At 44.4% G+C, this 26,276-nt stretch overlaps 1 protein-coding gene across 8 annotated transcripts in view; it reads left to right on the plus strand.

The window, feature by feature from the left end:
• PSD4 (pleckstrin and Sec7 domain containing 4) overlaps positions 1-26,276 on the plus strand; it is a 65,070-nt gene that overhangs the window by 17,415 nt on the left and 21,379 nt on the right. For 3 of the 8 annotated variants that reach the window (XM_072636789.1, XM_072636796.1, XM_072636794.1), the window contains exon 2: positions 24,498-25,575. In XM_072636789.1, coding sequence (XP_072492890.1) covers positions 24,613-25,575 — 963 coding nt within the window. In that variant the 5' untranslated portion in view covers positions 24,498-24,612. Of the gene's footprint in view, positions 1-1,517; positions 2,237-12,460; positions 15,359-15,427; positions 17,078-24,497; positions 25,576-26,276 lie in introns of those variants that run through there. The other 5 variants (XM_072636792.1, XM_072636795.1, XM_072636791.1 and 2 more) reach the window with 5 other exon arrangements.

Raw genomic sequence — 26,276 nt, forward strand, 5'->3', positions numbered from 1 at the left:
TATATAGTTTATAGTATTTTCTTTTTCCCTAGTTACCTGTCAAGAAAATTTTTAGCATTCATTTTTACGAGATTTTGAGTTTCAAATTTTTCTCCCTCCCCTCCCCTCTTCTGAAAATCGTAGGCAGTTTGATATAGTTTATACATGTGCTATCATGTAAAAATATTTCATATTAGTCACAATTGTAAAAGAAGAAACAGATTTAAAAAACCCGAGAAAGAATAAAGTACGTGAAAAAAGGATGCTTCCATCTGCATTCAGAGTCCATCAGTTCTTTATCTGGATATGGGTAGCACTTTCCTTCATGAGTCCATTTTACTTGTCTTGGATCATTGCATTGTGGAGAAGAGTCGAGTCATTTATCACACACACAGTGCTACAGGTACTCTGGACAGGGTTTTCCTGGTTCTGCTCATTTCACTTTGTATCTTTTCATGTAAGTGTTTCCAGGATTTTCTGAAATCTGCCTATTTTTCCTTTCTTATTGCACGTTAGCATTCAATTACATTCATATACCATAGTTTGTTCAGCCATTTCCCAAATGCTGGGCATCCCCTCAATTTCCAATATTTTGCTACCACAGAAAGAGCTGTTATAATTATTTTTGCACATATTGGTCTTTTTGCCTTTTTTATGATCTCTTTGGGATACAGACCTAGTAGGGATATCGCTGCATCAAAGGATATGCACAGTTTTATAGCCCTTTGGGCATGGTTCCAAATTGCTCTCCAGAATGGTTGGATCAGTTCACAACTCTGCCAACAGTGTATTAGTGTCCCAATTTTCCCTCCAACATTTATCCTTTTCCTTTTTTTGTCATATTAACCAATCTGATTGGTGTGAGGTGGTATTTCAGAGTAGTTTTAACTTGCATTTCTCTAATCAAAAGTGATTTAGAGCATTTCTTCATATGCCCATAGTTATCTTTGACATCTTTATCTGAAAACTGTCTGTTCATATCCTTTGACCATTTGTCAATTAGGGAATGACTTGTATTCTTATAAATTTGACTCAGTTCTCTGTGCATTTGAGAAATGTCTCTTTATCGGAGACACTGGCTGCTTTCCTTCTAATCTTGGTTGCATTGGATGTTTTTGTAGAAAAGCTTTTTAATTTAATATGATCAAAATTATCTATTTTGAATTTTGTAACACTCCCTGTCTCTTGTTCAGTCATCAGTTTTTCTCCTTTCCAGCAGGTATGGTTTGGTTTGTTTGTTTGTCTTTTGAAGATAGGGCAATTCTCATTTTATTTTAGCCAATTATTCTATGTTCCTAGTGAACAGGTCTCTCTCTAATGGAGAGGATGCTTGCTCAGACAAATGCAATGCTTTCAGATATGCTTTATATACGTATATATGGGTATGATGTGTATATATGTTGTATGATATATAAGTATATATGTGTATATAATAATAAAGAAAATATAGTAAATATAAATAAATTTATAAAATAAATTGTGTATACATACATATATACTGTATATGGATATATAAATGTGTGCATGTATATATATGTATGTATATGTACACACATATATACACACAATATAAATGTGTGTATATGTATGTGTGTTTGTAGATATGTGTGTATATCCCTACGTTAGCCAAGCTTAAAGAATAATGGCAACTTATATGACACTGAAGCTTTGACCTGTTTTAGACCTGTTTAATTTCCATCCTGGGCTGGTTAACCTATCTTTAGGTGGCCTAATCCACTCCTACCCCCTACTACTACGTTGGTGCCAGACAATGAAGACAACCCATCAGCTTAGTTGGGAGCTCAAGGGATCCACCAGCCTCAGCCTCCCTGAAGCCAGGGATTACAGGCATAGGCCAGCGCTCCTGACTCAGAAGAAAAAATTTATGCTAATCTAGTACGTTGATTTACGCCCACATATGCCGGAAATAATTCTGAGTTAATTTAACATTAATCTAGATCCAAGGTATTTCTCTCTTGGAGAAAAAACAATTGGCCCACATCTCCATGCCCTCGAATGTGACCCTCTTCCTCAAGACAATGTCAGGTAATATTTACAGGAATATTAAACAAGTAAAGGACTGCCAAAGGTAAAAAATACAGTTAAGGTTAGCATTCTAGAATTGTTGAGCAACATTCTTATTTCCTCCTGGACCACTCCTTTTACTCCTGGAGTGAACAAAAGGACCTCATCTCTGAGACAGATATTAATATCCTTAATCAATGGAGAAGGTTAAGTCTAACACCATTCACTGAAGGTAGGTGGTGAGGCTACCATTGTCATCACAATCATTATTTATGTAGGACTTTATGATTTGCGAGGCACTTTGCAAATATCATCTCATTTAATATTCACAACAAGCCTGGGAAGTCGGATCTATTATTATCTTCATTTTACAGATGAGGAAACTGAGGCAGACAGAGGTTATATGACTTGACTAGAGTCACATAGCTAGTAAGTGTCTGAAGCTAGATTTGAACTCAGGTCTTACTGTATTGACCTATCTGTCTATAAACAAGATGAGTTATTCTTTGTTTTAGAAGATAGTTACCACTCATCTGTTTCCCTATGAAAAAACCTTTTCCCCCAGAACTATATCATTCATCTTTCCAAGGAATTTTTCCAAGGATTTGGTAAAGGGTTTTTTATAGTAGGGAAATAATTATATTTCTTAATATTTCTAGAGAAACTAAAAGGTTCCCACATACTATATTGCTTCTTGTGACGTGTTGAAGGGAAAACAATGTCTGGGGATGTTCCCGTGCTTGCCTTGTAAAGTAGTAGGTACCAATATCTACTGGAGAGGAAAGGGAGGTGAGAAAAATGGGGGCTTACTGAGAGAGAGAAGGCCTGGAATCCAGGGCAGGAGAGTGGACAGGACAGTCATAAGGAGGGGTGAGGGAGGCTCCAGGGCAGCCCTGAAGGCCCGGTTCCTTCAGAACCATGCAGTGATGTAGGAGAAGGCCCCAGAGGAAGGGAGTTCATTCATGCATTTTATCACAAAAACAAAAGGATTAATTACCTGTATAAAAAAAACCAAACACACAAACAAACCTCATGTACAGTGTTGCATGAGAAGTACATTAGAAAAATAAAAACCAAGGGCTATGTAAGGTCTGCAGGGAAAAGTCTTTACTGACCAGGATCAGGGAAGACTTCCAGGAGGAGTGGCCTTTGAGTCAGCTTTTAAGGGATGAGTGGAAAAGCTCGGTGGCATAGAGCCTGGAGTCAGGAAGTCTCATCTTCCTGAGTTCAAATCTGGCCTCAGACACTTCCTAGCTGTGTGACCCTGGGCAAGTCACTTAACCCTGTTTGCCTCAGTTTCCTCACCTGTAAAATGAGCTGGAGAAGCAAAATGGCAAACCCCTCCAGTGTGTCTGCCAAGAAAACCCCAAATGGGATCATGGAGATTCAGACATGGGTAAACAGCAACAGAAAATTAATGGATACGGAATCCAGTCATTCTGTCTCAGTCTTGTAATCACCGTTATTAAGGTTGTCTGAAGTTTGCAGATCTCTTGAAGTTGAGAGTTTGAAGTGGCAAAGCTAATTGGGTATATGCGCCATGTTCAGCACTAATAGGGTGAACCCCTGGAAAGGGAGTGAGACACCATGTTGTGTAAGGAGGGGCAAACAGACCCAGATCAAGCAGAGTAGGGCAAAATTTCCTTGCCAGTCACACGGGGTCTGGGCCTGTGAGGACTCAGCTATACTTCCAACCTGGATGAGATAAGGAGATCCAGTCCTTAAAATAAAAATAGAAAATTTTTAAAAGTCATAAAGGGAGAAGAGGGACGTTTTGGAGTCCTATTGCTTTAAGACACAATTCAAATATACTCTTTTGTATGAAATCTTCCCTGATCTTCCCAACCGCTACTGCCTCCATTCCAAACTAACTTCTATTTAGCCACTTTGAATATACTCATGTTTATTTATTTTATATGCTGCATGTAATTATATAGGCACTTATTATCTCCCTCCTTGGAATGTGAACTCTTTGCAAGTAGGCAGTGTTTAGTTCTCTGTACTTGTATTCCACAGTTCCTAGCACATAGTAGGTGTTTAGTAAATACTTGTTGATTGATTGATTCCAGGCTGTGGTCCAGGACTGTCAAAGGAAGTTTGGGGAAAAATTAGGGGTCAGGCTACATTGAAATGATTAAGCAAGGACACTAGGGTGGAGAATGAGTTAAGTGGTAGTTAATGGACATGGTGAAGTGGGTGGAGTTGAATGACGGAAGATTCTGAGGATGCAAAGCAGGTTTGGTGGGTAGGATAGGGTAGGGATGTGGGAGAAATCACAGGTAAGGATGTCAGAGAGGGGCAGCCCAGGTACGTGGCGTCTTCAAGGAAAAGAGCCACAGCAAAGGGGCAGAGAAGGAAGATAGAGGAAGGGGGCAGAGGATGAGGAGGAGTTTGCCTCAGTTGGTGCATGTTTGTGATAAAGGTGGAAAGGAGAATGAAGACAACCTTTAAAGTCAAGGATGTGCATGAAGGAGGAGATAAATGTGTCTACATGAACGCTGAAAAATAAAAGATGAAGGTGGGGCAGAAAGATGGATATAGTCATCTAAGAAAGTGCAAATAGGTCTGGACTCTAATTATTTAATTATCTGCCTAACTCAACCCACTCCCCTGGGCAAATGAGCTTAATTAATTCCTGAGTTGGTAGAAACTGGATTCCTGCCTTGTTCGCTTCTTACCCAAGTCTTGAACTGATCTTTGGGCATCTCCTTCTGAACTCATGTCCTCTTGTGCCCATCCTAAGAACAACAGACTTCTGTGGATGCTTCCATGTTTATATCCTTGATCTTCTCATAGTCCTGAAGGTCTCCATGACTTTGGATGTATCCCCCATGACGCTGTTGCCTTCTTCTGTCGCTTAGCTCCAATTTATACGTTCTATAGCTTGTTTAGACACAGCTGTTTTCATGCTGTCTCTGTCATTAGATTGCAAGTTCTTTGAGATGAAGGACTTTGTACTGTTGTATTCTGGTTTGGGTTTTTTTTTTGTTTTGGACCTTTGTTTGTATCTCTAGTGTTTAATATAGTGTCTGGCACAAAAATAGGAACTTAAATGTTTATTAACTAATAAATGCTTTTAAAAATTAATCTGGTAAAATAATAATAAAATGATGATAAACAATAATAAGCAGTTGCAAAATAATAAAATATTAAATAATAATAAATAATATAATAATAGCTGCTGTTATATAGCATTTTAAAGTTTACAAAGCCCTTTATGTGTATCAGCTGATTTGATCCTTGAATCAACCCTGTGATAGAAATGCTGTTATTCTATCTATTTTATAGATAAAAAACACTGAGACTCAGAAATCAAGTGATTTGTAAGTGACTGAGGCAGCAATTTGAACCTCTCTGTCCCTGGTTCTGAAGAATATTACTCTGTTATATCTTCCTGCCTCTCTGTCTTATTCTTCTACATCCCAAACTCTGGTCATATGACCAGCAGACAACAACAGTTATGATTTGAAGAGTGGTAGAGATGAATGGCATGGATTATACATGGTAAAGGGTGGAGGGAGAATCCTGCATTAACAGTCTGGATTACTGATCCCAGAAAGGGATCAATGACTCATAGATGTAGAGCTGAAGGGTAGCTCCAAGACCAGCACCTAGTCTAATGCCCTCATTTTGATAGGGAAACTGTGATCCAAGGGGATGAAGCAATTTGAGATGGTCACATCACTAATAAGTGTCTGAGGTGGGATGAGGACCCAGATCCTCGTGATGTCAAGTCCAATACTTGTTCCATTGTGCCATATTACCTTTGGTTGTGTGTTGTTTGGTCATTTCAATCATGTCTGACCCTTGATGATCCCATTTGGGGTTGTCTTGGCAAAGATCCTGGGATGATTTGCCATTTCCTTCTCCAGTGGATCCAGTGGGTCCATTTGGTCAGGCAATCAGAAGTTAAGTGACTTGCCCAGGATCATGCAACTAGAAAGTGTCTGAGGTCAGATTTGCACTCAGATCTTCCTGATTCCAAGCCCAGTGCTCTATCTACTGAGCCACCAGATGCCTCTTATAATACCTTTGCACCCATCAAGTTGTGAGGAGATCAGTCATTCACCGAATATTTATTAATCACTTTCTATGTACCACATAGACAGTGTGCTAGGCACTAGATACACAAAGTCACAAATGAAACTCCCTGTCCTCAAGGGCCTTATATGTAGGGGAAAATAGCACATGCAGAGATAAACATGTAGGAAATCTAACCACTCTAAAGATGCTGTTAGGAAAGAGTGGAGTCTCCATCAGGAGAAGGACATGGAAACTTAATGAGAGCCAAAATTCAGGTAGAGCAAGGCCATGGAAGCGGGATAAAGGTCAACTTTCTCACCACAGAGCAGTATCTGAACAACAGAAGAAGGCAGTAGAGGGAAGAGCCTAAAAATAACAGTATGCCCCAAAATTCCAAAATCATGGCATTCGCTTGCCTCATGCTAAGTCCTCCCTTCCATCAAGAGAAGGGCTTGGTCTCTGGTTCTAAGAGCCATGAATTAGACCCCTCTTCCAGAGCACAAGAATTTAAACCCTATTTTGCCCTCGGATCTACTGACTTGGGAGCTTGGTACAGGGCTCACCGGCTCTGGAGTTAGAAGATCTATGTTCAAATGTCACTGTCTGTGTGACCTTGAGAAAGTCACAAACTCTCTGGCCCTCCATTTCCCCACCTGTGAAATGATGAACCACCTCATCTGAACAACAAATATTTATCCTGTACTAAAAGTATACATCCATTTCTGCAGGGAAAACAAAGTTTTAAAATGTGACCCCTGCCTTTAAAGTGCTTTCGATCAAATTGGGAAAATAAAAACATCCCTGTGTGGTATTACAGCTTATATAAGCAGGAAACAGGTCCTTGTAGAGGAGCAAACATTAACCTGTAGACTTGAATATCCCTCCAGGCTGTGGTGTTCCAAGGGTCTGTAACAATAAAGGGACAGACACAACTTTCCCAAGTTTTAGGTTTCTTGTCTATAAACCTGTGGGGATGATACAGCACTTGTTAGTAAACTAGGTTACTGTAAGGAAAGTTCTTTGAAAACCTTAAAGGGCCAGCACGTCAAGCAAGCAGGTATTTATTAAGTACTTACTAGATGCCAGACTCTGTGCTGAGCACTGGTGATACAAAGAAAGCAGAAGACATTCACTGCCTTTAAGGAGTGCCTGTCCTGGAGGTCATGGAGACAACATGCAAAAGAAAATTGTACATACATCATGAATCTGTATAGATAGGTGGTGAAGTGAGCCCAGGAGGAAACCCTAGCAATGTGGGGGATAGAGGGAATGGAAAGGCCTCCTGTGGAAGGTGGGATGGGCTGAGTCTTGAAGGAAGTCAGGGAAGTCAGGAGGTAGAAATGAAGAGTGCTCCAGGCCTGGAGGACAGCCAATGAAAACCTTGGAGTTGGGAGAGGGTTTATCCTATTCTAGGAATAGCAATGAGGCCAATGTCACCAGGTCACTGAGTACAAGGACTGGAAAGGTAAGGAGGGATCAGGTTGTGATGGACTTTAAAAGTCAAATAGGGGATTTTGTATTTGATCCTGAAGGCTATAGGGAGCCAATGAAGTTTACTGAGTGTAGGGTGGAAGTGACATGATCAGACTTGTGCTTTGGTGACTGAATGGAGGAAGGATTGGAGTGGGGAGAGACATGAGGCAGACAGACCCACCAGCAGCTACTGCAACAGTTCAGGCCTAAGGGGATGAGGGTCTGCACCAAGCAGTAGCAGTGTCAGAGGAAAGAGAATGCAGATAACAGGTAGAAATGATGAGTCTTGGTGACAGATTGGATTTGTAGAGAAAATGTGAGTGAGCTGTTGAGGATGGTACTAAGGTTCAGAGACCAGATCACTGCAAGGGAGGTTGGTTCCTTGGGCAGTAATTGTTATAAGGGGATAGCTTGACTTTCACATGAATTAGACTGAAGTGAGGCAGAGTTGCACAAAGTTTTCACTCTCTCTTCCTGAATCATTGGAAGTCCAGTGGCAGGACAAAATTTGGGATGACTGGCAGTGGCCTAAGACTCAATGGATGACTTTGACATCTTCAGCATTTGACCAAGCTCTAAGCACTCCACAGAGCCTGCTTCAACTGCCTTTGTGACTATTGGAACAAATTGTTCTCATCTGTCTATTCCACTGCTTAGAGTAGACAGTCCCCTACTCACCAACAGGTTTGAAGCCTGACAGTGACCCTCATTCTCGTTCAGCCACTCTCCTGGTTTTGCCAAGGTGTGACTGCCGTTCATGCTACAGCTTCTTGGAGCCACAGGTGAGAGTCAGGTGAATTGGGAGGACACTGGAGGTGGATGAGAAGCCCTTACACCAAAGGTGCTAGACCTCCTGAGCACCCCATACACCCCTCAGTAGAGAAGTTCAGGGGAGGGACTTGGAGAAAAAGCTAATGAGTTCTGTTTTGGATGTGGTGGTGGGGAAGGGGAAGGACCCCTTGCAGAGGGTGAGATTTGAGCTGAAATAGAGGCTGTCGTAAGATTTAGAGCTGGTAGTATACCTTAGAAGCACCCACTCTAACTCTCATTTTGCAGTTGGGGCTATACAAGTGAAATGACTTCCCCAAGTCCCTATGATGAGGAAGTAGCAGAACCTGTCCCTCTGATTCCAAATCCAGACTTGAACAGGAGGTTAAATATTGGAGCTGGGTCTCAAAGGAGAGGCAAAGAAGAGAGAGAGTCTTTCTAGGCAGGGGGAAATGACCTGAGCAAAGATGTGGAGGAAGGAAATTGCAAAATGTCTTGGAAAGACAGTGGGGAAAGCATAGTGGAAGAAGCCTCCTATTTTTCTTCTCCCCAAAGAAGGGTGCGTGACCCTCAGGCTATTCCTATTTAGTGTCAGTGACTCAGGAAGTTTCCTTGTCAAAAAACTGAGGATGATCATTCTTGGGCTCCTTAGCAGTTGGGAGGAAAGTGCTTTGTAAGTCGTCTGAATTCAGAAAGCTGGACTTGGAGTCAGAATGCCACCTCTGACATTTTCTAGCAGTGTGACCTTGAAAAGAGTTCATGTTTCAGAATTTCCACAAACATCCCTTTAAGATGGTGCTCCATGTTGTCCCCATTCCACATCCATAGTAATGCCCTGCCTGCCCTGTGCCTAGTCTAAACCTTTCACTTTCACTTGGGTCTGTCGTCTCTAGTAGCCTTTCCCCATCCTTGTTGTATTCTGGATTTTTTTCTTCTATTTCTCTCTCCTCCAAACCTAAGGGTTCAATTTCCCTTCCCCTGAAAGCCTTGCTTTCTTCTTATCCAAGGGTTCTTAACCTTTGTTTATGTTGTGGACCTCTCTGGCAATCTGGGGAGGTCTATGGACCCCTTCTCAGAATCATTTTTAAATGTGCAGAATCAAATACTTAGGCTTACAAGAGAAACCAATTATATAGAAATAGCCAACAAAAATTGTATTTAAAAAAAAAGTTTATGGATCTCAGGTTAAGAACCCTTGAATCTGAATGTGAATAATTTAAGATAAGATGTTAATGGCCAGTATTGATTAATATATCAATACTGCAAAGAAATATTTGTATCCTTTAGCATTGTCCTTCAATGCCTTAACCCTAAGGAGTGGCAAATGGTGGAAAAGCAGATACGGTAACAGCAATGTGGTAAAAGGAGGCAAGTTTGGGCAAACAAAAGTTTCCCCACAAATCCTGCCACAAGCAGCTGACTCCTCCCACCTAGACATTAATCAGGGCTTTCCTTCTGTTTCTCTCCCAGAGTTTCAAAGACTTTGCCTCCCTACATCCCCAAAATGAGTGATATTATTAGAATCACAAGATTTCCCTGTTTCTTAATGCCTATTATGTTCCTGGCACCTGGGATGCCTTCCTGGGTGGTTTCCTCACCCATCCTGCCTAAAGTCACCACTTACACCCTTCCCTCTTGTGATGCCTGGTACCAAGAGGTCAGGCTACTTTTCCAGCCTAACAGAAAAGGGTAAGGGAATTCAGAGCATGAACCTGAGAATGAAGAGAGAGATTTATCTGCTACCTATAAGTGAGGCAGAATTGGGAAGTGGGCGGATCTCTCCCCTCTCTTACCTTGTTGGTATCCTCTCTATCCCTCCCAGAATCCTCCCTAATTCTCTCACCTTCCTCAAAGTGTCTGGTAAATACATTGATATATATATATATTGGTATATAAATAAATAAGCTTCTTAGGGACTCAATCTGTCATTCTTCCAAGGCATATTTACTTCTTTATTTTTTTCAATTTAAATTTTTATGGATATCTCTTGATTTTACTTCACCTTTACTTCCCAATGTATCCTTTTCCCCTCCCCTCCCAAAAATCCATTCTTTATAACAAAGAAAGAGGAAAAACCAGGTCAGCCAAACTGACTGCCATGTCAGTCAAATTCACCAGGCTATGTACTATTGTATCCTCATACTATTTGGATACATACCATAAAGAGTGCCAGATCTCTTCTATTTACATTTTAAAAGAGGATTAGGGAGGGGATGATGCTTAAAAGGTAGACTGTGAGAGACAACCCCCTCCCCTCCTTTAACTTGAGGCCTTTCCAGAAAAAGATGTTGAGTTTTTCAATTGTGTTCAACTCCTGGTGACCCCATTTGGGATTTTCTTGGCAGAGATAATGGAGAGGTTTGCCATTTCCTTTTCCAGCACATTTTACAGGGGAGGAAACTGAGACAAAAAAGGGTGAAGTGACTTGCCCAAGATCACATAACTATTAAGTATCTGAGGCTAGATTTGAACTCAGGAGGATGGGGCTTCCAGGCCCAGTACTCTATGCACTATGGCACCATGTAGCTGCCCTTGAGGCAAAATAAAAAATGATTGTACAAATGAATGAACTGACCATTGTGCCACTTCAGATTTGTAAGGGGTATTCGTTCGACCCCCTAAAAGCATCACAAGTCCTATCCTGCCTATCTATGTTGTCCATCCTTCATTTTGGGGGAGATCCAATGAGGTCACCATGTGATGCGTGACATCATGACTCATGCATGAATTGGATTTAAAGGCATCCTTTGCCCCAAAGGTTGCTGTATCCTGAGTACAGCAGAGAAACAGGCTTGGCTTCCAAATCCATCAAAGATTAGTCAAATGACCGCATGTCCTTTGATGAAGCAGACACGTGCTTGCTCTTCTCTCTCTTCATCCTGGCTTCTTCCTTTTCTCCATTCTGTCTATAAAGCAAAGAAAAATTTTCAGGAGAGAAAAAAATAAAATGACTTTGAATCTAGACCTCCATCACCATCCCTTCTCTCGTGAACATGTTTCAGAGCCTAAAGCGTCTGCTGAAACCTCAGCCTTTCTGGGACACCCACCTCCTAGACTACAGATATGCAGACAGGCCAGGGAGAAGTGGAGTGGAGAGAGTGGAGGCTGATTACACAGCCAGCCCCTAGGACAAGACCAGGAAAGAGACACATAAGCAACAGTCCTGAGTCACAGAGCTCTGTTCTCTCACTACCCATCAAGAGTCCTTCTCCCTCCTTACACACTCACACATACTCTTACTCACAGATTCACACACGCTCAAACACACATATGCTCTCTTTCACTCTCACACACACTCATTCACACTCATACTCACATATTTACACATACATATGCACACACGCACACATGTTCACACACACAAGCATCTTCTGACCACAGCAGGATTGAAAGGCTTTTCATTTTTAGACCCAACTTTGTCACCTCAGTGGCAGAAATGAGGTAGAAAGGAAGGAAGATGAAGTGATCAAGGAGCCCTGAATCATGTTCCCTGTGACTCTGGGCAGGTCTTTTCTCTCTCCAGCCTCAGTTTCCCATTGGGTAAAATGAGGAGATGGGACAAACCTCTTCTGCCTCCAACTAAGGTCTTTGGCTTTAGCTCTTGGGCTCTAACTCTAGGATTCAATTTGGAATCAGAGAATCAGAGAATCTGCCACTTACAGGATCATATACCTAGAACTGGACAAAAGGTCCAACCCCTTTATTGTACAGATGTGGAAACTGAGGCCTGAAGAGTAACTGATCAAAGGACGGAGAGATAGTAAATGGTAAAGCTAGGATTTGAACCCAAATCCTCTGATACCATATCTCTTTCTAAAATGGGAGGCACCAAGGATAGAGTGCAGGAGTCTGAAGGCCTGAGTTCAGATCCTGCTTCAGATACTTTCCTGGGGGAAATCATTTAACCTCCCTCAGCCTCAGTTTCCTTTTCTGTAAAATGGAAATAATAACAGCGTCAGTCTCCCAGGGATGTTGTGAAGATCAAACGGAATACTATTTGTTGAGTACTTCACGAACCTTGAAGTATCCTACAAATACTAGTCATATTATTTTATATATTATTAATTATTGTATATTGTTGTTATTATTAATCTTAACCTTAATTTGTCTTGCAATATCCCCAAAAAAGAGAACTCCAGTGGGGGTGAAATTTTTGAAGTTTTTAAAAGTTACTACACCTTCCTCCAACTATTGGGAATCCAGGCCAGGAGACTGTAGCTTCTGTGAGTCCCAAGGTAATCGCTTCCTGCCCTTCCTAAGGGGCGTATGTGGGGTGAAGGAGAGGTTTGAGTTGTGCCTTCCTTGGGCTCTCTCCCCAGCAGATCAGCACCTGTCCAAATCAATTCAACTGAAAAAAAAAAAAAGAACAAGATTTAAAACTTAGCTCTGGAACTTTCTACCTCTATGACCTTAGGCAAAACACCTCTCTCTTACCTCCAGAGGGCTCCTCTATGAAATAAGAGAATTGGATAAATCTAAAGTCTTATGAGCCTAATTTAATTTGTTTCAGCAAACATTTCATCCAAGGGCAAACAGTTCTTCCTATAGTGGTCTGACTGGCTTTTGCACATAGCTCTTAATTCAATTTAAAAACATTCATTAAACACTTGCTGCGTGCCACGCACTGCATTAGGAACTGGGGAGTTGAAGACAAAAATGTAACAATCCCTGACCTCAAGAAGCTTACCTTCCACTGAGAAGAAACAACATGTACAGCATACATTTCATACGATGCATAGTCTATTCCAAGTCTATACAATGTCATTTCTGAGGAGATGAGAAGTCTAGCCTCCAAAGCGAAATCAGGAAGGGCTAGAAGCACTTGAGCTGAGCCTTGAGGAGACTAGAAATCCTGACATGTAGAAGTGAGGAGGGAGAACCTTCTAGTCATCATGACTGGTCTGTCCCGAGCTGCAGAGGGTGGAATTATGTGTACAGGAAATAATAAGTCTGCCGGTATGGCTGGAACATAGAGTGTGTGTGTGTGTGTGTGTGTGTGTGTGTGTGTGTGTGTGTATGTGTCTGTGTGTGTGTGTGTCTGTGTGTGGTAGGGAGAGTCTAGAAAGATTGGCCAGAGCCAGATTTTAAATGCCAAACCCTGACATTTATATTTCTAGAGGTAAGAGTATCTAGAGACAAGTATCATCATTAGACCTGAGCTTTAAGAGCATAATTTTGGTATCTGGATGCATCGTGTGCAACAGTGTGCAGGATACATTGAAGAGTGGAGAGACAAGGAAAGGAGAACAATTAGGAAGCTCTTTGAAGACTACAAGTGAAGAGGAATAACTGTCTGAACAAGAATTTTGTCCATGGGAATGGAGAGGAAGGGAGGAATACAAGAGAGATCATGGAGGTAGAATTAATAATAGCTCCTAATAATAACTAACATTTATTTAGCATTTACTATGTGCCAGACACGGTGCAAAGCAGTTTATAATTATTCTAAATTGATCCTCACAATAACATTGGGAGGTAGGTGCTAGCTGAAGATGTCTAAGCTGAGGCAGACAGAAGTGAAGTGACTTGCCCAGGGTCACATAGTTAGTAAAGCATCTGAGGCTGGATTTGAACTCAGGTCTTCCTGACTCCAGACTCAGCGATCTAGTCACCTAGTTGACAAGATTTGGCAGCTGTTAGGATGTGGAATGGAGTTAGGGAAAGGGAGGAATAGAGGGTAACTCTGAAGGTACAATTCTGGATGACCGAGAGGATGGTGCTGTCTTCAACAGGAACAGCAAATATCAGAAGAGAGAGGAAGGGGCAAGTAATGAATTCTATTTGGGGTATAGTGAGTTTAAGATGGCTCTGGGAAAACTAGGCAGAAATTTCTAACAACGCATTGGAGATTCAGGACTGGAGTTCAAGAGAGAGATGAGAGAGTTCTATGGATCTGGAAGTCTTCTGCATTGAGATAACTGGACACATGAGAGCTGATGAGATCTGTAGATCTGGGAGTCTTTTGCATAGAGAAAAGTGGACACATGAGAGTTGATGAGAGCTATTGATCTGGAAGTCTTCTGCATAGAGATAACTGGATCCATGAGAGCTGATGAGATCTATAGATGTGGGAGTTTTCTGTGGACACGTAAGGGCTGATGAGATCTATTGATCTGGAAGTCTTTTGCATGGACATAAGTGGACACATGAGGGTCGATGAGATTGATCTGGGAATCTTCTGCATAGAGATAAGTGGACACATGAGAGCTGATGAGAGAGAGAGAGAGAGAGAGAGAGAGAGAGAGAGAGAGAGAGAGAGAGAGAGAGAGAGAGAGAGAGAATGCGTAGAAGGAAAAGAGAGCCCAGAACAGGAATGGGACATGCCTATTTGTGACACAGATGATGACCCAGCATGGGAGACTGAGGAGATTTCAGATAGATAGGAGAAGGAGGAGCTCATGTTGCCAGCAGAGAGGGTTAGAGGCAAGAGCAGGGCTTTGCTTGCCTGCCTGTCCAGTTTGTACATTAAGGGCTTCAGGAAGCTAGAGAATTTCATCCAGATAGGTAGAAGTGAAACTGGGTGGCTCCAGTGGGGTCTTCTTGGAAAGGAGAAGTACCCAATGAAAATACATCTAGAAGCATGTTGACCCAGGGCAAGGCTAGAATCTGTTAGCCTGTGTCCCTAGCCTCATTACCCTGTGACGCCTCATTGTTAGTGGTGATGGTTAGTCAAACTAGTGGAGAATACATCTGAGAAGGAAGTCAGGACAGTTGGATGCTGACAACCCTGATCTTGTACTCACTTTCAGGGACTGTGGAAGTGTGTGTGAGGATGTATCTGATGATGATGGGCTAAGAGCCAAGAACTCTGAGGCTGAGCCTAGCCCCCTGCAGGAGATCTAATCCCTTCTCTTGGCCCTATAGAGCAGCTCTGTCTCAAGAGTTCATCCCACTCACTACCTGCTACTACCCAGCTTCCTTTTTAAGCAAACAGGAAGTGAGCTTATGCTCCCAGAAGAAAGTATTAGGGGCAAGAGGAAGGCTTTGCCCTACTGTAGGCCTGTCTGTCCAGTTTGTACATCAAGGACAGGCTGAGGCTGGTGGATTGGACTCTGCATGACCTGAAGCAAGAAGGGAAGGACCCAGGGGGGTGAGAATCTGGGGTTATTGGCTGGACTTAACCAGCCATTCTTGCTCCTGGGGTGAATTCATTGGGGAGGGGCAGAGGGATGGATGGGAGGTGGTGTGATAGACAATCTGGCCCAGCCAACATAGCTGATAGCTGTACCAGAGGAGTAGCAACCCACTCCCCAGAGAGTCAAGCCCTTGTTAGTATTGCTGGATGGAGAAAGGTGACAGGCTGGCCTTGGGCAAAGGTGGATGTTGAGAGAAGCATGTGACAGGGACAGGACCCTTGTGAGTAGTGGACAGGAGCTAGGCAAGGAAATGAGATGTCATGATATAGATTTGGGGATCATGACATGGGCCTAGAAAAGACCTGAAAATTATGGGGTGATAGGCCAGAAAATCACTGAGAAGAAAGGCATCCCGTGGATATCTGTGCCCTGAGGCAAAGTCCCAGTTGCCTTGCCCTAATTGTAGCTCATAAGATCATAGGCTCATCCGTTTAGACTTGGAAAGGATGTTGATCTGTTACAGTTTGAGAGGCCCTGCTGGTCAGCTCAGCCTTGGTTCTTGGGCCTGTGTAGAGGAGAAGAATGGTTTTCCCTCTATATCTTTGTGTAATCTAAACCCAACCATGGGGTCTAGGTTGACCTAAATCCTAGAGAGCTCTCCCCATTGGGGCTCCAAGAACTATTTCTTTTCTTGTCATGAAAGAGGGAACTGGGGGCAACCCTGATCTCAAGCCAGGGCTCTTGGGGGTCTATTTGTTAATGCCCCTCTCTGCCATGTGCCATTGCACTTAATCCCCCCCAGCCAAACATAGGACAAAGGTCAGGACTCCCAGCCTGAGAGCAAAGGTAAAAGAAGATAGATTTTCCAGCTTGTACTGCATTCTTAATAGAACATAGACTAGTCTGCGAGTCAGAAGACCCCACTTCTACTCTGGTTCCAAGACTGATTTAGCAGTGTGACTTTAGGTAAGTCACCTCACCCACTTTCAGTGTGTACATCTGATATATGAAGCTAGCAATCTCTGCCCTATTCCACCCCCTCCCCCACTAAGAGGTGTGGAGATCATGTGTGTCTTTGCAGAAGTCTGTATGCAAAGGAGAGGAGTGATTAGAGCACCCCACAGGTACATTCTTCAAACATGCACATGCTGGGTAAACAGGTCCCAAAGCTGGAACTCCAGTGTGGGAAAGCAGAGAAAATGGGCAGCCAACCTGCTTCCATGAACCACATCAGGTCCCCCAGAGGAGCACAAGAGTTAGAAGGACAGGGCTGACATAGTGATGATTGAGAGTCACAGGGCTAGGGAGGAGGGGGGGGACTATCTCTCCCCCTGCCTCCATGCCAACCCCAGTCCCTATGAGAACCAGGGAAAGGCAAGGCCTGGCCCCAGTTCTGAGCCTGGTGCAGGGACAGGTGAGCAGCCACTGGGCAGAGCAGGGAGCAGAAAAGAGAGAGAAAGGGGAAGAGGAGGACCGCCCTTGGGCAAAGCTACATCTTGTGGGCAGGAAGTGTGTGAACGGAGAGCTCTTGGGGGAGCAATGGGGGAGGTGACTGGGAGCTGGAGGGCGGAAGGCGGAAGCTAGCTAATTTGTCAGGGAGGACAGACCTCGGAGGTCGGAGCTGCTCCCTGGGGAGGTCCGGACCAACTTACTCCTTCTTCCAGCCCTAGAGGGGTGAGTGATGTGGATCCACTGAGAGGGACCTGGTAAGGGACAAGGGACTGCAGAGCAAGGTATGGGAAGAGTCTTCTGGGAGGACTCTGGAGAGGGGTGGGTGGGTAGTATGCTGGTCTTGAAATCAGGGAGACCTGAGTTCAAATCCTACCTTGGATACTTACTACCTATGTGATCCTCAACAAGTCTTTGTATGTCTCTGGGCCTCAGTTTACTCATCTGTAAAATAAAGGGCAGGACTTAATGATCTCTAAGGTCCCTTCTATTTCTAAATTTATAATCTTGTGAGAAAACCCAGCAAGAAGATGAAAGGCTAATTACGTGATGATTAACCATCAATTGGTTAGCAGGTATTTCTTGCATGGTATCTAACCCAGAGCTAATAGCATCCTGCCACATCCTCTCAGCCCTCACCCCACTCCTTCCGGCCTACATCAGAAAGTACTTCTCCTGTGCTCCCCCCTCCCCCCTGCTGGCTCCCAGCCAAGCATCCAAGGTTCTGTGATAGATGGAAAGGCAATATGTGCTATGCCCTCCTTCTCCATCACCACCATGACCCTCCTGGTTATGATCAGGTTGAAATGCCTTCCTGGTCAATCCTAAATCTTCCACTTGCCCCACCTCCTGGAGACCTTGCAAAGAAATCCAAAGGAATGCAAAGAAAAGGTCTAGGGAAGTCAAGGTGGAAGCTTACCCCTCCCCTGCCCCCAGGAGCTTTCCCTTAGGCAAACCACTCCAGAACTCTCCACAACTCAGAGGTTGAGGTTCAAGGGCCAGACCAGGGCTGGTGGACAAAGAACCATGTGAGATGGAGAGCAGGGGTTCCAAGTCCATGAAAGCCCACAGGCTCCCGAACCAGGCTTTTCAACGGGTTCCAAGCAACAGTGTCTGCATTCGAGACTATGACCTCCTTAGTTGTCAGGAAGTGACCCACAATCATCCTGGGAAACGCATTTGCCTAATGCCCCTTCTCAAACCTCGAGTGCTCAGCTATGGCATGAAAATCGAGGAGTGTTCACCTGAGGCTCTGAGAACTCCCATCAGAGACTCTGGGAAGCCATCAACGATAAGATCCGGGCTTCCAGAGACCTGGTCTGCCTTCCATTCAACAGCAGCAAAATTCAACCAATGTGCTAAACAGCTGATGATGTGTGTGAAGGAATGTGGTGAGGAAGGAGGAAAGTCCTCATCCATATGAAGTTGTTCTACAGGGGTGGGGAAGGAGGAGAGGGATGGAGGGAGGACAGTCTGAAGTCTCTGTACACATCAATCAACCAATCGATCAGTCAATCAGTGAGCATTTACTAAACCCTCACTTACCATGTACCAGCCACTCTGCACTGGGGTGACAAAGGAAAAGAAAAAGCCATCCCTGCCCTCAAGGAGGGAATTCTTTCGAGGTTCAGGAGATAAGCAATAGGATATCAAATTTGGGAAAATATGAGTGCTCCGGTTCAGCTGGAATGTGGAGTATATGAAAGGAATAATGCATGATAAAGCTGGAAAGACAGGTAGGAACACAATTGTAAAAGGCTATGAATGCCAAGCTAAAGAAATTGTATTTTATCCCAAGGATAATAGAAAGCCACCAAAGTCTTTTGAGTAGAGGAGTGATGTGGTCTTGATCATTAGAGGCAGCCAGTGAGACAGTGGATAGAGCACCGAGCACCGGTCCTGAAGTCAGTAATACCTGAGTTCAAATCCAGCTTCAGATGCTTACTAGCTGTATGACCCTGGGCAACTCACTTCACTTCTGCTTGCTTCAGTTTCCTCTTCTGTAAAATGTGATTAATAACAGCACCTACCTCCTAGAGTTGTTATGAGGATCAAATGACATTATATTTGTTTTAAAAAAGAAAATGTGTAACACAGTTCCTGGCTCATAGTAGGCACTATATAAATACTATTCCCTTCTCCTTCCTTTTTCCTACCTGTGCTGTAGGACCATTTTTTGTAAGGATATTTGAAGCAGGGAGACCAGTTGTGGCTATTATAAGTAGTTCAGGTGAGAGTTAATCAAAGGGAGATCAGAACCAGGATACTTAAGCTATATAATTAGAGCAGTGTTAACGTGGGTGCTATCAACTTGTGAGAAAGAGAAAGAAAGAATACATGTATATACATATATCTCCCATATATAACATGTTATATGCATGTGTCTACACACATACAGCATGTTATATATCTGAGACATACATGTGTGGTATATACACACATCTCATATAATGTTATATGTAATGTATGTACATATATATTACATATATGAAATATATGTGTGCATATGTGTTTGTGTCTATAACACAGGTTTATAGCACCCAGTTTAAGAATCCTGCTCTATATACTTATGTACTCATATGTTCATACATATAAATATACATATGTTTTAATAACTGTATTTCACTATAATTGATTTCCTTTATATTCCTACCTATTACATTTTATGGGGCAGTTAGGTGGCACAGTAGATAGATCACTAGACTTGGACTCCAGAAGTTCAAATCCAGCTTCAGACACTGTGTGACCTGAGCAAGTCACTTCATTTCTGTTTACCTCAGTTTCCTCATCCATTAAATGAACTGGAGAAAGAAATGGCAAATCACTCCAGTATCTTTGCCAAGAAAACCCCAAATAGAGTCAGAGAAAAAAAGCAACCCAACAACATTACATTTTACGCATTTAAAAATGATTCTAAAAAGGGGTTCCTAACATTCACTACTTGCCCAAGGGGTCCAAGACACAAAGAAAAGGATCAAAACCTCTGGACTCCAGAAGACTGAAATGCCAGACATGTTGTAGAGAGATCAGATGTTTTGTGAGGGAAGAGGAAAGGGAGAGGAAGGAAGACAGGGATTGAGCTGCACATTGGCTCCTAGGGAGCCAAGAAGAGTAAGAAAGACCTAAGTTCAGATCCTGCCTCAAGCATTTACTAACAGTGTGACCTTGGGTAAGTCACACAACTTCTGTCTGCCTCAGTTTCCTCATCTGCAAAATGGGAGTAATAAGAACACCTTCATCTCAGGGTAGTTGTGAGTTTCAAGTGAAATACTGTAAAGTGCCACATAAATGTTGTTGTTATCATTACGTTATCATTATTTAGGCAGAGTATTATGGGGTGGGATTAAGGGCGTGGCAGCCCCTCCCTTCTGGGGGCTCCAAGAAGAGGGAGAACAAGGAAAGGGAGGCAGCAGTTTCTTCCTCTGCTGAGCTGAGCTTGGACCAGTTTGGTTCAGGATGGGGCTGTGGGGGCAAGTGCGGATAGTGGAGGGGAACCTGCTTGGTTTGCTTTCTCCTGTAGCATCTGGGGCAGGGGGGGAGAACTTGGGGAAGGAGAGGAAGCAAAAAGCAGGCAGCCTCTAAGGAGCCCTGCCTCCTCCCTCCCTCGTCTATCTCTGTCTTTCTCCCCTCCTCCCTCCCCCCCTCCCCTCTCTGTCTCTGTCTTCTTCCCCTCCTCCTCCCTCCCCTCTCTGTGTCTCTCCCCACTCCCCCTGTCTCTGCTATCCTCCCCTCCTCCTCCCTCCCCTCTCTGTCTCTGTCTTCCTCCCCTCCTCTCTCTCCTCTCTCTGTCTGTCTCTCCCTCCCTCCCCTCTCTGTCTCTGCCTTCCTCCCCTCTTCCTCCCTCCCCTCTCTGTTCTCTGCCTCTCTCTCATTGGCTGTATTTGCATGAACTAGGTCTTTCTTCCTTCCTGGCAGGATGTGGGGCCTCCGGGGAGATGTCTCTCTCCCCTGGAGCAGAGATCTGACCGCTGTGCACAGTCTTCTCCCTTTGCCAGCTCCCTGCCCTTCTGGAGCATGGACTCAGAGTCTCTCCCTCCTTCCATCTCAGGGACTTCTCCAATTCATTTCCTCCAGCCACACATTCCTAAATGGGATGGGCAAAACCAGTCCCTGAGTCATCAGCCTTGGATGGACCCAGAGAAATCATGGGGCTCTTTGTCCAAGGGAAGTGAAGTTTCCAGGATGGAGTGAATGAGAACTTATGCAGTCAGGGAAGGATTCTCAGTAAAGACAGGCCTGAGGGAGGTCTTTGATACCGGACCAAAGTGCTCAGTATTGGGAACCCAGTGAGTGAATAGAGTGCAGGAAAACCCAAATTTAAATCCTGCCTCAGATAATTTTCATCTATAGGATCCTAAACAAGTCCCATAAATTCTTTCAGGATTGGCTTCCTCATCTGTAGAATGGGCATAGCACCTTCCTTGAAGGGATTGTTCTAAGGCTCAAATAAGTTAATACATGTAGAGAAAGCTCTTTGCACACCTGAACAGAGAGCTGAATCTCTTTCTCCTATGGGGGCCAAGGGCTGCCCACCTATGCAGATGGGGCCATAGCCACCATTTTTGTGCAGGTTGGAAGTCTCTTAGATCTGGGTTTCTTCTAATGGCTTGGGCAGGACCACAGTCAAAAAGTCTGTGTAGCAGTTGATGTTCCCATGAGGCTTTGAGTGTTACCAAGTCCTTTTCATCTCAGCTGAACATCCCAACAACCCTGGGAGGTAGGTAGGTACTGCAAGGGACTATTATCCCTATTTTACTGATAAGGAAACAGGCATAGTCAGGTTAAGTGAATGGGATGGTCAATTTAGAGCTAAAGGGGCCAAGGCCAGCCTCCTCCTTCTAGAGATGAAGAAACATATCTGGCTGGGGTGGGGAATCTGTGGCCACACTTCAGGACCTAGACAGCCATATATGTCCTCAAGGCTTCAGGTTCCCCACCTCTAGCCCACACCCTGCCTTTGTTGCCTCCTGCAGCTTGATCCAGGATCTCTCTCACCTAGGAATTGTGTTCAGATGTTTCTGTCCATTTAGCCTTTAAGCCAGGAGGAGATGACCTTGGGCAAGTCATGTTTCCCTGTTTGGAATTCAGTTTCCTTAAATGAGAGCAATGAGCAAAGAGCATCCCTGAGCTGAGCACCTCCTCCCTATGTTATCCCCTAGTCTGTTCTCTTCTGCGTACAGAATGCTTCTACCCTCAACTTTCTTCTCTTTCTCTGGATGTTCTCTTCTGTCCTGTAGGGTCTTACAGTTTAACCTTATTATTCCCTAAATCAATTATAATAATAATAGAAACACCCAATTCTACAATCCTGGTTTAGTTAGCTTTATTTATAAGAGAGAGTATGATCATCCCTATTTGACAGATGGGCAAACCAAGGCTTAGAAAAGTTGAACGACTTGCCCAAGGTCATACATCTTGTGAGTGGTAGAGATGGGACTGAATCCCTGGTTTTCTGAGGCTAAATCCAGTGCCCTCCCTCCTGTTCCTCCCTTTCTATGCAGATGTTTGCACAGATGACTGTCACCCATTCAATTTACCCCAAAGGGCATCCACATCGATTCTGCTCAGGGACAATAGTGAACAAAGCAGGTGTTTTTTTTCACTGTGAAAGGAGGCAATTGAAGTAGAGCTCCAGGATTCAGGAGTCTTTACTGGAGGCTGCAGTCTACCTAGCCCTGCCCACTGTCTTCTCTGTGGACCGAGCACTGGGCCTGGGTTCAAATCCCACCTTTTACGCCAACTGCCTGCATGACCGTGGTGAAGTCAGCAGACTTCCCCGGCCCTCTGTTTTCTCAACTAGAAAATGACCAGGTTGCGTGAGGAGCTGTCCAAGGTCTTTCCTAGCTCTGGGTCTAGGATTCCACAAGAGGATTCCCCTTCTCCTGCTAACTAGCCTGAGGAGGGCTGGCAGGTCTTGCTCTTGCTTTCCATCTGGTGGCCATCTGCTAGAAGTGCTTCGTCAGGCTGACATTCTGGTGTTAGTACACAAGGGTCATGGATAAAAAGGCTCGAGTCCCTCAGCTAGGGGCTGCTTAGAGCATTCTTGCTGATGAGGCACAGGACAGCTGTGATCTAGCCCAAGTCCTCCTCCTCCGGATCTAAATAATGTAGCCATGGCCAGAGAATGGCAGTGTCCCTGGGATGATGGAAGGGGAGGGGGAGGAAGGGGAGAAAGAGGGGAAGAGGGGAAGTAGGAGAAAGAAAAAGAAGAGGAAGAGGAAGGAGCAGGAAGAGGAGAAAGAAAAAGAGCTCAGACTGATAAAGCACTTGAAGGTTTGCAAATTCCTTTCATTACATGATCTCACCTTATCCTCATGACAATCCTGTGAGGCAGGTGCTATTTTTAGCTTCATTTTACAGATGGGAAATCTGAGATTAAGTGACTTGCCCAAGGTCATCAGGGAAGGCAGGATTCAAATCCAGGCCTTTCTTCCTGACTCCAGCTATCACTCTTCTTCACCTCGCTGCCTCCCAATGTGTCATCACTGCACCTAGGGGCTTCTTCCCTGAGGGGCTCCAGGCACAACTGAACTCTCTAGGCTCAGGCAGAGCCTCAGCCCCTTTTGCATTAGTGAAGTTCTGATTCTTCCCACTGCCCCCCCCCCAATTGACTGTAGATTCCTTAAGAGTCTGTGTCCTGCTTTTGTTTCCCCAGCTGTTAGTGTGCTCAGCTACAGCTGGAGAGGACCTCCAAGGCCTTCTGGTCCAATGCCCTCATTTTACAGATGAAGAGTCTGGGTAGGGGGAATAGGGAAGTGACTTGCTCAAGGTCACACAGTAAGGGTAGAGTTCATTAAGTGAGGACCCAGGATTTCTGGGATACAGTCACTCTCTCCCCAGACACAGGTCACAACAGCTTCCTAGTCAGTTGCTTCAGGCTTAGAAGAGATGAAATGACTTAAAAGAGACAAGCTCAAAGATTTGAAGCTGGGAGAGAACCCAGAGGTCACCAAAGTCAACATCCACAGAAGAGAAAACTGAGGCAGAGAAGGGACCTACCCAAGGTTAGATAGCAAGTAAGTTTCTGAGGCAGGTTTTGAACCCAGGATTCCAAGGGCAGTACTCTCTTCACCATACCATGCTGCCTTTAGCAAGTATCAGAGCAGGATTTAAGTGATTAATGAGTATTTATTGTTGAGTCTAAGATTCAGCTGAGCTGGTTTCCTTGAGAACCTCACCTCTTCCCTATGTGCCTCAAGATAACAAAACTGAAGGATGACAAGCGGTATTAAGGAGAGGCTGCATCTCCCCCACCCCAGTCAGGGTTGTCACATGGAGGGATGAGGAAGGAGAAGATGCCTGCAATGGATGGAAGGTTGGAATCAATCATTTCCAAGGTCCCTTCTTATGGGTTCTGATTCTGCAAAGTCAGTAAACATTTATTAAGCACCTGCTATGTGTCAGGCATTATGCTAAGATCTGAGGGGGGCTCACATAAAATGACTATGGATAAATAAGCTATATACTGGATAAATGGAAGAAAATCCACAGGTATCCTCTCATTTAACCTGTGCTGGAGCAGAAATCCCAAACCCCTCACCACACACACACACATACATACACACATACACACACATCCCTGAAAAATGGGCTACCCCATACTTTTCTGTTTTCTTCTGAGCCCCCCAGAGGTGTGATTTTCCTTGGAGGCATTGCTGGATCTCACCCAGAATTCACTAACTGGTGTTTGCTTTGGCTTTACAGGGTAGACCCACGTTCAACATAGGGACTTTTCTGACCTGCCCTACTCTCGACAAAGACAATGGGATTGTAGGCAGAGGAAGCAGGCAGGCCTCAGCTGGCTACTACACTTCCTAGGATGATGGATGGCCAAGGGCTCCCTGGTCATCCTGAGTCCATGGGTTATCACCTGGCCCACATGGGGGAGAATCTTCAGCAACTCTCTGGAGAACACCCAAAGGGAGTCTATGGGCCTCCAGAGATTCCTGGACCATGTGTGGACCAAGCCTGGGTTTTTGATCCAGCAAACCAAGATATTCCCAGAATGCTGGGTGCTAACAACAGCCCACAGGTATTACCTCTTGCAGAACACTACCTTAAATCAAATAGGGATACCTCACCCAGTTCTCCAAGAGAACGCCATCACTCAGGGAGAGATAGCCAGAACAACTCTACCCAAGTCATGTTCTGGGCTGGCATCCTACAGGCCCAGATGTGTGTCCTTGACCTGGAAGAAGAGCTGGAAAAGACAGACGTGTTCAGAGAAGAGCTAAGGCGCTGCATACCTTCCCCCGTGGAGCTCCCAAGATTCTCCCCCCATGGTCAAGATTCTCAGGACCAAGGCATCAGCTCCAGGTCCCTGCACATGGCAGCCGACTCTGAGGAAGACAGCAGTGGACCGGAGGAGGAGCCCAGAGAGGTTTCCCAAATCGAGCCCCTCAGTTCTCCTGTGGAGTGGGGGGAAGAGGAGGAGAGCTTGTTCTTTGACAATCCTATTTTCCTGGAGAGTCCTACCTCTGTCACTAGTGCTCATGATGAGCCTTTTTGGAGCTTCCCAGTATCTGATGGAGAGGAGAGGACTGAGCAAGGAAGCCTCCAACCAGAGACTCAATGGACCCAGAGATCCCTGCTTGAGGAAGGAAGGGGCTCCTGGAGCCTAGAGAATAAGCCTGAGTCGGTGGTTGAGGTAGCTGACCCTAGCAGGGAGACTGACCTCTTGTATCCAGTGCCCACCTACAAACTGCATTATCAGTCCTGGGTGAAGCAGGACTGTCCCAAACTGCCTACCCCTGTCTCCATTCCTGTAGAGGAGACCTTGTCGGTAAGGAAGAAGCCAAGGTCCTGGAATCAGGGTTGAGTCTGTCCATGAGGTCACAAACTAAACTGTTTGGCACAAGGGGATGGGACCAAGGGTAACAACAAAGCTGTCTCTGGGGGCCAGTGTCAAGGAAACAGAACCAGAAAGGACCTTAGAACTCATCCAATCTAAAACCTTTATTTTACATATGAAAAACTGAGGTCAAGAAAGACCAAGTGACTTGCTTAAGGTCACAGAGTTAAAAAGTGCTAGAGACAGGATTTGAACCCAGGACCTCTGATTACCCAGGTTCTTTCCATCACACTATTGGAGACATTTCTGGCTAGAGTAGTTTCTTTCACTTCCAGGGTCCTTCTGTAGAAGCATTGGGACCAGCTTATTTTAAGGTGTTTTGGGACCCTTGGAAAGGGTTAAAATCTGATGATGAGATGGAGAGCCTGGACATCTGGGTCCTTTGCTCCATCCATAGTGCCTTTGAATATGGGACCTTCACTCTTTAAGACATGGAATATATGCTTGGGGCAGGGGAGAGTGGGGAGGGAGACTTCCTGTCTTTTGGAAGTCCCTGGGCTTCTCTTCTAGTTTCCTAGTGGAACCTTCCACCACGGGTAGGTGCTCAATCAAAGAAGCAGGGTCAGGGGAGCAAATAATACATAGGACAAGGGTGTACTACAGATTCCTTAGAGTTTATAGCTAAAGTGTGC

The sequence above is a fragment of the Notamacropus eugenii genome, chromosome 1, assembly GCF_028372415.1.
Source record: "Notamacropus eugenii isolate mMacEug1 chromosome 1, mMacEug1.pri_v2, whole genome shotgun sequence".
Lineage (NCBI taxonomy): Eukaryota > Metazoa > Chordata > Mammalia > Diprotodontia > Macropodidae > Notamacropus > Notamacropus eugenii.